Source organism: Galeopterus variegatus, unplaced genomic scaffold, assembly GCF_000696425.1.
Source record: "Galeopterus variegatus unplaced genomic scaffold, G_variegatus-3.0.2 Scaffold2788, whole genome shotgun sequence".
In the NCBI taxonomy this organism is placed as follows: Eukaryota; Metazoa; Chordata; class Mammalia; order Dermoptera; family Cynocephalidae; genus Galeopterus; species Galeopterus variegatus.
The window spans coordinates 161,714-175,852 of NW_007728899.1; the positions used below are offsets into that span (position 1 = coordinate 161,714).

General features: G+C 36.5%; 1 protein-coding gene across 1 annotated transcript in view; it reads right to left on the reverse strand.

Annotated features, from left to right (window-relative positions):
* Nucleotides 1-14,139, reverse strand: part of TYW1 (tRNA-yW synthesizing protein 1 homolog (S. cerevisiae)) — a 232,527-nt gene that overhangs the window by 161,706 nt on the left and 56,682 nt on the right. Inside the window, exon 10 of the mRNA XM_008582989.1 lies at nucleotides 2,887-3,005. Within this exon, the coding sequence (XP_008581211.1) occupies nucleotides 2,887-3,005 (119 nt within the window). The remainder of the gene's footprint in view (nucleotides 1-2,886; nucleotides 3,006-14,139) is intronic.

Consider the following 14,139-nt stretch of genomic DNA (forward strand, 5'->3'; position numbering starts at 1 on the left):
CCACAACTGACATTTTCGACAGGATAATTCTTTGTTGTGGAAAGCTGTCCTGTGCATTGTGGAATGTTTAGCAGCATCCCTTGCCTATACCTACTACTAGATACTCTCCTCAGTTTTAACAATCAAAAATGTCTCCAGACATTGTCAAATGTCCCAAGTCTCCTTGTGGGGTGAAAAGTAACAACTGTGCACCCTGCTGAGGCAACTGATTTAAAAGGATGCCCAAAGAGATACTTTTCAGTTTTTTCACCATATCCCTGGATAACTAGAAAAGGAAATACATGTAAAAGAACAATATGGAATGATGGTATGGTGGTATATTTTTTAATTTTATTTCATTTCATTTATTTATTTATTTATTTTGGCAGCTGGCTGGTATGGGATCCAAACACTTGACCTTTATATTCTTTTTTAAAAGCCCTTATTTTTTACTTTACATTATCTGTCAATTGAAGTAGGTATAGATAAAATAATATGATGGCTAATATTTGCATCAAAATAGTGAGGACTAAGTAGGTAATTGGAACATGATTGTCCATATGATAATGTACACACAAGTTTTTTATACTATTTTCTATGTTCAAAAAACTCCATAATAAAAAGCTAAAAAAAATGGGGGGAGGGGGGAGCTAACAAAGGTTTCAGGAGGTAAATGAACAACCTGCTGCTAATTAGGCCAAAAGATTACAGTTGAGACAAACAATAGACAGCTGAATGCCTGGGAGGAGAAACTAGGACACAGACTATTTGTGAATTAGAACACTAGAAAGCGGGCTGGCCCGGTGGCGCACTCGGTAGAGTGCGGCGGCACTCCTGCCGAGGGTTCGGATCCCATATAGAGACCGGTCCGCTCACTGGTTGAGCGCGGTGCGGGCGGGACACAGAGGGTTGCGATCCTGTTGCCGGTCATGGTACGGGCGCAACACTGAGGGTTGCGATCCCATTGCTGGTCACGAAAAAAGACAAAAGGGAAAAAGGAAGAAAAAAAAAAAAACATAAAAAAGCAAGATAAATAGATAGCACAAAAGAATAGAATAAAAATAAATATTTACCAATAATTTATCAATTTATCAATATTTATCAATAATCACTACAAACAAGATGGAGTATACTCACCAGTTAACAGATCATGCAAATGGACTTTTAAAAATTTAACAATTCCACACACAGGTGTTTATCCAAGAGAAATAAAAATATTTGTCTACAAAAATTTCATACACTAATGTACACAGCAGCTTTATTCATAATCTAGTCAAAATATGGCAACAACCCAAATGTTCACCTAGAGATGAATGGATAACCTTATGATAGACTACGACGCAGCAGTAAAAGGAACAGACTACTGACACACGTGATAACATGGATGAATCTCAAAACCTTTTTACTTAATAAAAGAAACCATACACAAAAATGAGTATAATTCGAGGGTAATTTTAAAAGTTCAGAGATTTGTATTATCTTTTAATTCTATTTTTTCACAAACTTTTTGAAGTACCCTCATATGTTTGCACTTTTATGCAAGCCTAGAAAAAGCAAACTAATATGTGTTGTCAGAAAGCAAATCAGTTTGCCTGGGGCTATGGTGAAGGAGGTGAAATTAACTGAAAGCTGGTACAAGGGAATCTCTAGAGGTGATAAAAATATTCTGTATCTTGATGGTAGCATGTTACACAGGTGTACACACTTACCAAAACTATTGAACTGTACATTTCAAACAGGTACCTTTCACTGTCTGTAAATTAAACTTCCATAAAGTGGATTTTTTAAAAATTAACTCAGCCAGGGCCGGCCTGTGGCTCACTCAGGAGAGTGCGGTGCTGATAACACCAAGGCCATGGGTTCGTATCCCATATAGGGATGGCCGGTTTGCTCACTGGCTGAGCGTGGTACTGACAACACCATGTCAAGGTTAAGATCCCCTTACCGGTCATCTTTTTTTAAAAAAAAAAAAAAAAATTAACTCAGCCAAACACTTGCTTATAAGCAACATGCCTTGCTTATAAAAAAAATAAGGTTAAAATTACCTAAAAGAAGGAAAAAGAAAGACCTGGCAAGTATTAATAGCCAAAAGAAACCTAGTGTAGCTATATTAATGAGACACATAGACTTTAAGCCAAAAGGCATTATTACGGGTAAAGTAGACAACTAAATAACAATTAAAAAACAAGTAATTACTAACAGAATAGATTTTGCTGCTGTTTTATTGCCCAACAATTAAATACACATTCTTTCCATGTGCATATGATAGATTTTTTTAAACTGACCATATACTAGGCATACAGCACTTCCCAATAAATTACAAATAATCTGTATTACAAAGACCATGTTCTTAATAATAACATAATTTGATTGAAAATGAATAACAAAAATCCCCAAAAATCTAAATTATGTGTTAACATTTAAATTAAGTACTTCTCTGAAACATGAGCTACACAGAGGAAACACGGAAATTATAAAATATTTATAATTGAATAATAATTAATATACTACTAATCAAAATCTATAGGATGTAGCTGAAGAAGTACTTAGAGGGAAATTATAATTAAAGACTTATAAAAGACTGAATTTAATGACCCAACAGTCCAACTTAAATTAGAAAAAGAATAGAAAAAAATATAGTAATAGCTTAGTATTAGATTAAAAGATATTATGGAGAGGATCCACAAACTGAAATCTAGTTCAAAAAGACTAAAAAAATTGACAATCTCTTAACAAAACTGGTCAAAAAAAACCCAACCAAATGCATAAATATACATAATAAGAATGAAAAAGGAGATTAATTACAGAAACAGCAGAGCTTTTAGTAAGTTTGAGTGCACGCTGGGCAGAGATTGATTATTACAGATGATTATACATTTGGTTACCAAGCTATTCATTTTAACTTACCGCCAACAGAAGACACATTTATTTGCACATGCCAAGCTTGGGGTGGTTTCCATGCAGCGATGGCTTTCAATGCCATAGAATGTATGTTTATAACAACCTCCTCTTCCTCGGAGCATTGACTATAACAAATAAAAAACAAAGCATAATTTGAATAAAATCATCAAATCAACAAAATACCAAGACATCATTTTTAAGAAAAAACTATGTGTTTTATAACCATAAATATCCCTACTGGTATCTGCATGATGCAGAAAATTAACATTATAGCATTATAGTGTTTTGACAGTGCTTTGGGTTTTCTAAAACCCAATGAAATATACTTACTGTTCATTAACTCTGAAAGCTCTATAGGAAGGACCACTGACGCTTTCGTTTTCAAATCCATCCAACTGCCTCAAATAATATTAGTACAATAATATATAATCCAGAAGACAGACAAGGCAGGCTCTAAAAAAATGGGAGCAGTGTTCATATGCAAATATCCATGCTTTGAGTAAGGGAGCGTGGGTAACAGAACGTATCCTGGAGTGTATCTACGTCAACTGAAGGGGTAGAATTTGAACACATTTGAGACAGTTGAGGGGACAGGTAAGCATGTATATAAGAAACAAATTATACCCAAAAAGAACATTATTTAATGTGGGGGATATAACTACTTTACTTTATCACGTAAGTGATAAAACCACGTAAATCGATAAGTATGGTAAGAAGGTAATTTGAAAAATTATCTCAGATTGACTTAGAGTTGGAATCAAGATAATATCAAGCTTTTTAAGGTATCATCAGAAAGATACACTCAGAAGCTCTGTGTAAGACGGGCTTGATTTCAGTAAAAGTAAAAGCAGTGAAGCCTATGAGGAAGATAAGTAAGAGAGGCTGGCTTGTAAGGTTAATGGAGGAAAGGGGCAAGCTATTAAAGGGGTACCATCCATGCCATTCCCCATCAAAGGGGCAAAACAGAGGCAGTCATCCAAGATAACTGAGATTTTGAGGCCAAGTGACTAAAATAATATGGAATCAACAAAAGCAACAAATAAGGAGAATGAAAACATACACACACACATCAGTGTACAATATACATCAGTACTAATATAATGTTCACAGTGAAAAAAAAGTACATAAAATCCTACCAGCTCAATTATTATGTCAGTTGATCATGAAGTCTCTTAATTATTTTTTTTGTTATTATAAAAGTTCTCCTGTACACCTCACTTAGTACTTGCATTTTTAAAAAGTGAAGGAAAAAAAGATAAAAAATAAAAAAAAAAAAGGAAAAATATTGATCAGGATAGCTATGCCTACAAACTCTCTTCCAAATTCCTAACAAAATATGTAAGATGGCAAACAAAACATTCAAATCTTTTTTTTTAATTGAAACACAGTTGATTGCACATATCTGTGGGACACAGTGTTGAATATTAATACCTGTGTGCAATATGTGAGGCTCAAATCAGGATAATTAGTATATTCAACATTACACAATGTAATAATATCTTGTGGCCCTTTACCAATTCAAATCTTGCAAACAAGATGAAAAACTAAAAATAAAAATCCACCAAATGGATTTTTGCGTGATTTTTGTGTGATTTTTCTTTGCCATTTCCTTAAGATTTTCTACAGACAATCATGTCACCTGCAAAATGGAACAGTTTTAATTCTGCCTTTCCATTTGTGTGCATCTCATTTCTTTTCTTACCTATTAACGTGGCTAGAGCTTACAGTGCTGTGTTGAATGGGAGTGGTGAGAGCAGACATGCTTGCCTTGTCCCAGTCTGTCACCTCTCCCAGGGTAACGGAGATGCAAAGGATTACTTGAAGCCCATTTATCCAGAGTAGTGAGAGGCCCAGAAGGGCTTAATCCCAGGAACAATTCCTCCAAGAGATCAGGATTCCTAGGAATAACCCCGAATGAGGTTTTCCCTCAGTTTTTATTGTCCAGGCAAGCAAGTTACAGAAAAGGAACACAGGTGGTTACAAAAAGAACAATGAAATAATCATCAAGGCAACACTCAGTTCCCTAAGAAATTCAAAGAAACAGCCAGAGGCAAGATGTGGAACATCCCCCAACCTTGAAGCCTTTAGCTCACATACTTTCCCATAATTAAATTTAGCTGCACTAACGATGACTGCCCTTAGAGCAAGCATTTTTGCTGTGTTACAATTTTTATCTACAACAGAGACTTTAGTCCTGGGAGAGTTTTCTGTTTTTCCCAAGCTTAGCATTTCTATGGGCAATTCTAAAAAGTTAGGCTATACCTTAAATTAAGGGGCTTTGGCCTTGCTAAAACTACAGAGCTGTGGCTCCACTAATCTAAAAGTTAGGCCCTGTGAAATACATTTGCTTTATTAATGTTGGTATCCTCCACACCAGTCCTATAGGAAAAGCACTCAATCTTTCAAATTAAGTATCATGTTAACTGTAGGAATTTTGTAGATACTCATTACCAAATTGAGGTAATATTCCTGAGAGTTTTTTTGCTGAGAGTTTTGAATGATGAGGTGTAAGACTGTCAAATGCTTTTTTCAGCATCAATTGCTATGATCATATGACTGTTCTTCTTTAGCTCGTTGAGATGGTGGATTACTTTGATCTTTAAATGCTGAATCTGTCTCGCATACCTGAAATAACTTCCTTTTGGTTATGGTATATAATTCCATTTATACCTGGTTGAATTCTATTTGCTAATATTTTATTGAAGATTTCTGCATCTAACTTAATTAAAGACATCGTTCTACAGTTCTCACTGCATTGTCTTTCAGGTTTGGTATCACGTTTCAGCCTTATAAAATGAGTTGGGAAGGTTTCCCCCTCCTGTATTTTTGGAATGATGTTAGGTAAAATTTGTTTTAATTCTTCACTAACTGTTTGATAGTGAAACCATTTAAGTGTATAGATTTCACTCTAGGGGGCATTTTAATTACAAAATCACTTTCTTCAATGATTACATTATTATTCAGATTATTTATTTCATTTTGGCTGAGTTTTGATAATTTGTGGTTTTCAAGGAAAGGATCTATTTCATCTAAGTGCCAAATTTATCAACATAAAATTATCCATCCAACAGCTGTAGGACCTGTACTAATACCCTGTTTCATTCCTGAGACTGGTGACTTATGTCTTCTTTTCATTTTGCCAGTTTTACTAGACATTTATCAATTTTACTGATATTTTCAAATAACCACCAGCTTTTTGTCTTATAATATTCTTATTATTTTCCTATTTTCAATTCCTCTGCTTCCTTTGTGTTTACTTTGCTCTTTTTCCTAGTTTCCTGAGGTAGGAACTTAGATTGCTAATTTGAGACCTTTCTTCATTTCTAATATAAAAATTTAGTGCTGTAAATTATTTCTGTTATTGATTTCTAGCTTGATTCCATTATGATCACAGATACACTTTATGACTTCAATTCTTTTTAAATTTTTGAGATTTGTTCTATGGCCTAAAACGCAGTCTATCTTGGTGAATGTTCCATAAGCACTTGAAAAAAAACATGTTATCTGTTGCTGTTGGGTGGTATGTTCTACATATGTCAATTTGTTGATTAACTGTCTTGTTCAGATTTCTTTATCTTTGCTAATTTTCAGTCTAGTACTTCTAGCATTTGCTCAGAGAGGATTTCAGAGTCCCTACCTACATCTGTACAATTTTAAAATTTTTTTCTATCCAATCAGTTTTTGCTTGATGGATCTTGAAGCTCTAATATCTGGTGTGTATTCATTTAGTCTGGATAGATCCTTTTATAATTATGAAATGTCCCTCTGTTTCCAGTAGTTTTCTTTACTTGAAAGTCTGCTTGGGCTGGCCCGGTGGCGCACTGCTACAGTGGGCCGCTTGAGAGCGCGGTGGCGCTCCCGCCGAGGGTTCGGATCCCACATACAGACCGGCTGCTCACTGGCTGAGCGAGGTGCGGGTACAACACCGAGGGTTGCGATCCCGTTGCCGGTCCCGGTCCGGTACGGGCGCAACACTGAGGGTTGCAATCCGTTGCCGGTCACAAAAAGAGACAAAAAAAGGAAAAAAAAAAATAAAAAGTCTGCTTAATCTGACATTAATATAGGCACTCCTGCTTTTTGGACTGTTCGCATGGTATATATTTTTTTCCATCATTTTACTCAACCTACCTATGGCACTGAATTTTAAGTGAGTGTTCTTGTAAACATCATATATTTGGGTCGTGCTTTTTCATACACTCTGCTAATCTCTAACACTTGGTTGGAATATTTACATTTGCAGTAATTTCCAATACTTTAGCTCTTAAGTCTACTATTTTATTACTTGTTTTCTGTTCCTTTCCTCTGGTTCTCATTCCTTTTTTACTCAACTTTTTGCAAGCTATTTAAACATTTTTTTTTAGGGATTCCTTCTTACGTTATATTGTGTTTTTGAGTTTATCCCTTTGTATAAGTTTTGTACTGTTCTTCTGGTATTACGACACACATACATAATGACACGATCACTGTCTACTACTACTACTATCCACATTTTACCACCTCAAATCAAAAGTGGAAACATCACATCCATTTAGGTTCTTTTAACTTTCCCCCTTTAAATATCATTGCCTTGAGTATCACATTGTGTTATAATTTGTTTTTGATCATCAAAACTCCTGAAGAAAATGATCACCTATTGTATGTACCCATATTCCTGATCTTTCCATTTTTCTTTCTTTCTTCCAATGTACAAGTATCTTTCTTTTATTGTTTAATTTGTTTTGAAGAACTTTCATAAGGCAATCTTTAAAAGCAGGTCTGTTAGAGCTGTTGAACGCTGATGGGATGGGAATTTCGCCCAGGCCATCCTGTCTCCATGAGTGACCTGAGAGGCCCCAGGTTCCCAAGCCCCGAGCCAGACAAGCTGGTGAACGCAGGCGGGGCGGGACTTCTGGCACAGGCCATACATCTCCCTGAGCGAGCTGAGAGGCACGGGCTCACAAGCCCGGAGCCTGACAAGCTAGTGAAGGCAGGTGCGGCAGAACACCAAGGCCATGCCGTCTGTCTCCATGAGTGACTTGAGAGGTTCTGGATTCCCATGCCACCCAACCAGCTGCTGAAGGCAGATGGGGTGGGACTTCCGGTCCAGCCTAGTTTCTGCTGTTCAGAAGCAGCAGACCCTTCAGGATCCAAGCCACACATCAGGGTGAAACGAGTGAACTGTGATACCCCCGGCCACAGTGACAAAACACCAAAGGAAAGAAACCAGAAATATGAAAAATCAAGAAAGTACATCACCACCAAAGGAAATTAATAACTTACAAGAGCTAGAGAACAGGAAGTCTTTGAAATGACAGACAAGGAATTTAGAGTAACTATTCTAAGCAAACTAAATGAGATGCAAGAAAACTCAGTGAAACAGCACAATGACATAAGAAAAAACATACAGGATCTGAAAGAAGAAATGTACAAAGAAATCAATGCCTTGAAAAAGAATGTAGCTGAGCCTGTGGAGCTGAAGGATTCATTCAATGAAATAAAAATACAACAGAGCATCTAACCAGCAGACTTGAACAAGCAGAAGAGAGAATTTCTGATCTCGAAAACAGGCTGTTTGAATTATCACAGGCAGACCAGAAAAAAACAAAAGAGAAAAAAAAAATTGAAGAAAATTTAAGAAAGACAACTGACAACCTTAAGCACTCCAATATCCAAATCATGGGAATTCCAGAAGGGGAGGAAAAAGGAAAGGCATTGAAAACATACTCAATGAGATAATAGCAGAAAACTTCCCAGGTACAGGGAAAGTCACAGATCCCCAGATTAAGGAAGCACAAAGATAACCAAATATATTCAACCCTAAAAGGTCCCCTCCAAGACATGTGATAATCAAACTGACAAAAATCAAAGACAAAGAGAGAATCTTAAAAGCTGCAAGAGAGAAGCGGCAAGTCACTTATGAGGGAGTCCCAATCAGAATAACATCAGACTTTTCATCAGAAACTATAAAAGCCAGAAATGAATGGGATGATATATTCAAAACACTAAAGGACAAAAATTGCCAGCCAAGAATACTTTACCTAGCAAGGCTATCCTTTCAAAATAAAGGACAAATAGTATATTTCTCTGACAAACAAAAACTGCAGGAGTTCACTACCACACGACCAGCCCTACAAGAAATTCTCAAGGAAAGAACTGGGTTTGATACCACAAAAACAACCATCACTACCATGAATTCACAAGAAAGAACAATACCTACCAGCAAAACAAAAATGGTAACAAAAGAGAGAAAATAAGTTTATCTATCACCCCAAGAAACCAACAAATACAGAAGACAAACAAAATTAGAAAGAAAGGAACAAAAGATACTTAAGATATCTAAACAAAAATCAGTATAACGCTAGGAGTAAATCAACACCTTTCAATAATAACTCTGAATGTAAAGGGACTAAATTCCCCATTCAAAAGACACAGACTGACTGATTGGATTGAAAAGATAAACCCAAGGGCCGGCCCGGTGGCACACTGCTATAGTGCGCCGCTTGGGAAGCACGGTGGCGCTCCCGCCGAGGGTTCGGATCCCACATACAGACCGGCCGCTCACTGGCTGAGCGAGGGGCGGGAGCAACACCAGGGGTGGCGATCCCGTAGCCGGTCCCGGTCCGGTACGGGTGCGACACTGAGGGTTGCGATCCGTTGCCGGTCACGAAAAAAGACAAAAAGGAAAAAAAAAAAAAAAGAAAAGATGAACCCAAGAATATGCTGTCTCCAAAAGGCTCACCTGACCTGTAAAGACACAAATAGACTAAGAGTGAAAGGATGAAAAAAGATATAACATGGAAGTAGAAATGAAAAACGAGCTGGAGTAGTATTCTTATATCAGATAAAATACACTTTAAAGCAAATACCATTAGAAGAGATAAAGATGGCCAATACATAATGACAAAAGGATCTATCCATCAAGAAGACACAACAATCATAAATATATATGCACCTAATGTCAGAGGAGCCAGATTTACAAAGCAAACACTATTAGATATAAGAAAAGAAACAGACACTAACACCATAAAAGTGGGGGACCTGAACACCCCACTCTCATCACTGGACAGATCATCTAGGCAAAAAATCAACAGAGAAACACAAGATCTAAACAATACTTTAGGCCAACTGGATTTGGCAGATAGCTATAACCACCCAACAACCTCAGAATATTCATTCTTCTCATCAGCACATGGAACATTCTCCAGGATAGACCACATGTTTTAGGTCACAAAGCAAGTCTTAACAAATTCAAAAAAATTGGAATTATTCCATGTATTTTTTATTGTCACAACGGATTAAAATTAGAAATCAATAATAAACGAAACTCTGAAAATGATACAAACTCATGGAAATTAAACAACATTCCACTTAATGACATGTGAGTCCAAGAAGAAATTGAACAGGAAATCTAAACATTTCTTGAAACGAATGAAAATAATGACACATCATACCAAAACCTATAGGATACTGCAAAAGCAGTTTTAAGGGGGAAATTGATTGCATTAAATGCTTACTTCAGAAGAATGGACAGATGGCAAATAAATAACCTAACACTTCACCTTAAAGATCTAGAAAAACAAGAACAATCCAAACCTAAAGTTAGTAGACTGAAAGAAATAATTAAGATCAGAGCAGAACTAAATGAAATAGAAACACAAAAAACAATACAAAAGATCAATGAAACAAAACGATGGTTCTTTGAAAAGATTAATAAAATTGACAAACCTTTAGCAAGACTAGGAAGAGAGAAGACCCAAATAACAAAAATTAGAAACAAAAAGGTGATATTACAACTGACACCTCAGAAATACAAGGAATCATTAGAGACTACTATAAACATCTATATGCCAACAAATTTGAAAATCTGGAAGAAATGGATAAACTTCTGCATGCATACAAATTACAAAAACTGAGCCAAGAAGACATAGAAAATCTGAACAGACCAATAACAATAAAAGAGATTGAAGCTGTCGTCAGAAGGCTCCCAACAAGGAAATGCCCACGACCAGACAGGTTCACTGCAGAGTTCTACCAATCTTCAAAGAGGAACTGATACCAATTCTCCACAAACTGTTAAAAAGACTGAAACAGAGGCCGTTCTCCCAAACTCATTCCATGAGGCAAATATCACCACAATACCAAAACCAGACAAAGATACATCAAAAATAGAAAACTACAGGCCAATATCCTTGATGAATACAGATGCAAAAATCCTCAATAAAATACTAGCTAACCATACAGCAACACACATGGAAAATTATACACCATGATCAAGCGGGATTCATCCCACAGATGCAAGGTTGGTTCAACAAACACAAATCAATTAATGTGATACACCACATTAATAAAAGCAAAGACAAAAACCACATGATCATCTCTATTGACACTGAAAAAGCATTTGACAAAATTCAACATCCTTTCATGTTAAAGACTCTCTACAAGTTAGGCATAGATGGAAAGTATCTCAATATAATTAAAGCCATATATGATAAGCCCACTGCCAGTATCATCCTGAATGGGGAAAAGCTGAAAGCTGTTTTTTTAAAAACAGGAACTAGACAAGGATGCCCACTCTCACCACTCCCATTCAACATAGTGCTGGAAGTACTAGCCAGAGCAATCAGAGAAGAGAAGGAAATCAAGGGCATACAGATTGGAAAGGATGAAGTCAAGCTGTCCCTTTCTGCAGATGATATGATCCTATATATTGAACAGCCTAAAGCTTCTATAAAACAACTCCTAGAGTTGATAAACGATTTCAACAAAGTTGCAGGGTACAAAATCAACACACGACAATCAGTAGCATTTCTATACTCCACCAGTGAACATGCAGAAAAAGAAATCAAGAAAGCTAGCCCATTTACAATAGCCACCAAAAAAATAAAATATTTAGGAATAAAGTTGTCCAAGGATGTGAAAAATCTCTACAAATAGAGCTATAAACCACTGTTGAGAGAAATTAAAGAGGACACAAGAAGATGGGAAGATATCCCTTGCTCTTGGATTGGAAGAACTGACATTGTGAAAATGTCCATATTACCCAAAGTGATCTACAAATTCAATGCAATCCCCATCAAAATTCCAATGACATTTTTCTCTGAGATGGAAAAAGCTATCCAGACATTTATATGGAACAACAAAAGACCATGCATAGCCAAAGCAATCCTGAGCAAAAAAAAATAAAGCTGGTGGCATAACACTACCTGACTTTAAACTATATTACAAAGCTATAATAACCAAAACAACATGGTACTGACATAAAAACAGACACACGGATCAATGGAACAGAATGGAAAATTCAGAAATTAACCCATATGCCTACAGCCATCTGATCTTTGACAAAGGCAACAAGTCTACATACTGGGGAAGAGACTGCCTTTTCAACAAATGGTGCTGGGAAAACTGAATAATCATATGTAGGAAAACGAAACTAGACCCGTATCTTTCACCATATACCAAAATCAACTCAAAACTGATTAAAGAATTAATATACATCCTGAAACAATAAAACTCCTTAAAGAAAACATAGAGGAAACACCCTAGGAAACAGGAGTGGGTTCAGAATTCATGAATAGGACCCAAAAAGCACAGGAAACTAAAGGTAAAATAAACAAATGGGATTATATCAAACTAAAAAGCTTCTGCACAGCAAAATAACAATCAACAGAGTAAAAATACAACCAACAGAGTGGGAGTAAATATTTACTAAATTTACATCTGACAGAGGATTAATATCCAGAATATACAAGGAACTCAAACAACTTTACAACAAAAAACAAATAACCAAATTAAAAAATGGGCAAAGGAGCTGAACAGACATTTCTAAAAGGAAGATATACGAATGGCCAACAGACATGAAAAAGTGCTCAACATCACTGAGTTCCAGGAAATGCAAATCAAAACCACAATGAGATAACATCTCACTCCAGTTAGGATAGCTAATATCCAAAACACTGAGAACAATAAGTGCTGGAGAGATTGCAGAGAAAAAGGAACTCTTATCCACTGTTGGTGGGGCTGCAAAATGGTGCAGCCTTTATGGAAAATGAAATGGAGGTTCCTCAAACAATTACAGATAGATCTACCATATGACCCAGGGATCCCACTGCTGGGAATATACCCAGAGGAATGGAAATCATCCTGCCGAAGGGATACCTATACTCCAATGTTTATTGCAGCTCTATATACAATAGCCGAGAGCTGGAACAAGCCAAAATGTCCATCATCTGATGAGTGGATAAGAAAACTGTGGTATTTCATTCCACACAACAGAATACTACTATGCTATAAAAAAGAACAAAATACCACCATTCGCAACAACATGGATGGACTTAGAGAAAATTATATTAAGTGAAAGAAGTCAGGCACAGAAAGAGAAATACCACATGTTCTCACTTATTTTGGGGAGCTAAAAATTAATAAATAAATAAACACACAAACAAATAAAAGGTGGGGGAAAGAAGACAGAATAACCACAAAAATTCCTTTAACTATTTAAGCCAAGTGCACAGATACAATGTGGGGGGGTGGAAGGTGGGGAACGGGTAAAAGGACATGAAAATCAAGTACAATGTATATTGAAAAGTAAAATAATATTAAATTAAATTTTAAAAAATTAATAAACTGATGCATGGAAGAAACATATGCATGTATGTCGGGCTCGATTACAGACCCCTCTACCTCATCCTGTGCAGGTTCTGAGTCAGGTATTCGAAAGAAAAACCAAGCAGCCACCAGCAAATTGGACATGCTTTATTCTTCAGATGCGAGCTCTGCTGCCACCAGTTTGTATTTTTAGAAGTAAAATTAAATTAATTTAAAATTTTTTTTAAAAAGCAGGTCTCTGGGCCTAGCCCATGGCGCACTCGGGAGAGTGCAGCGCTGGGAGCACGGCAGCGCGCTCCCGCGCGGTTCGGATCCTATATAGGGATGACCGGTGCACTCACAGCACTCACTGGCTGAGCACAGTGTAGCCAGTCTCAAAAAGGACAAAAAATAAAAATAAATAAAAAATAAAAGAGCAGGTCTGTTAGCAACAAATTCTCTTAGTTTTTCTTCATCTGATAATGTCTTTATTTACCCTTCCTTCCTGGAGGACAGTTTTGCCAGATATGGAATTCAGGATTGTCAGTTCTTTTCTTTCAGCACTTGAAAAATGCTGTGCCACTTTCCTGTTGCCTCCATTGTTTCAGAGGAGAAGTCTGCTTCCTCCCAAATTGGTGTTACCCTACAGATAACAAATTGTTTCTAACAGCTTTAGAGATTTTTTTCTTTTTTGTT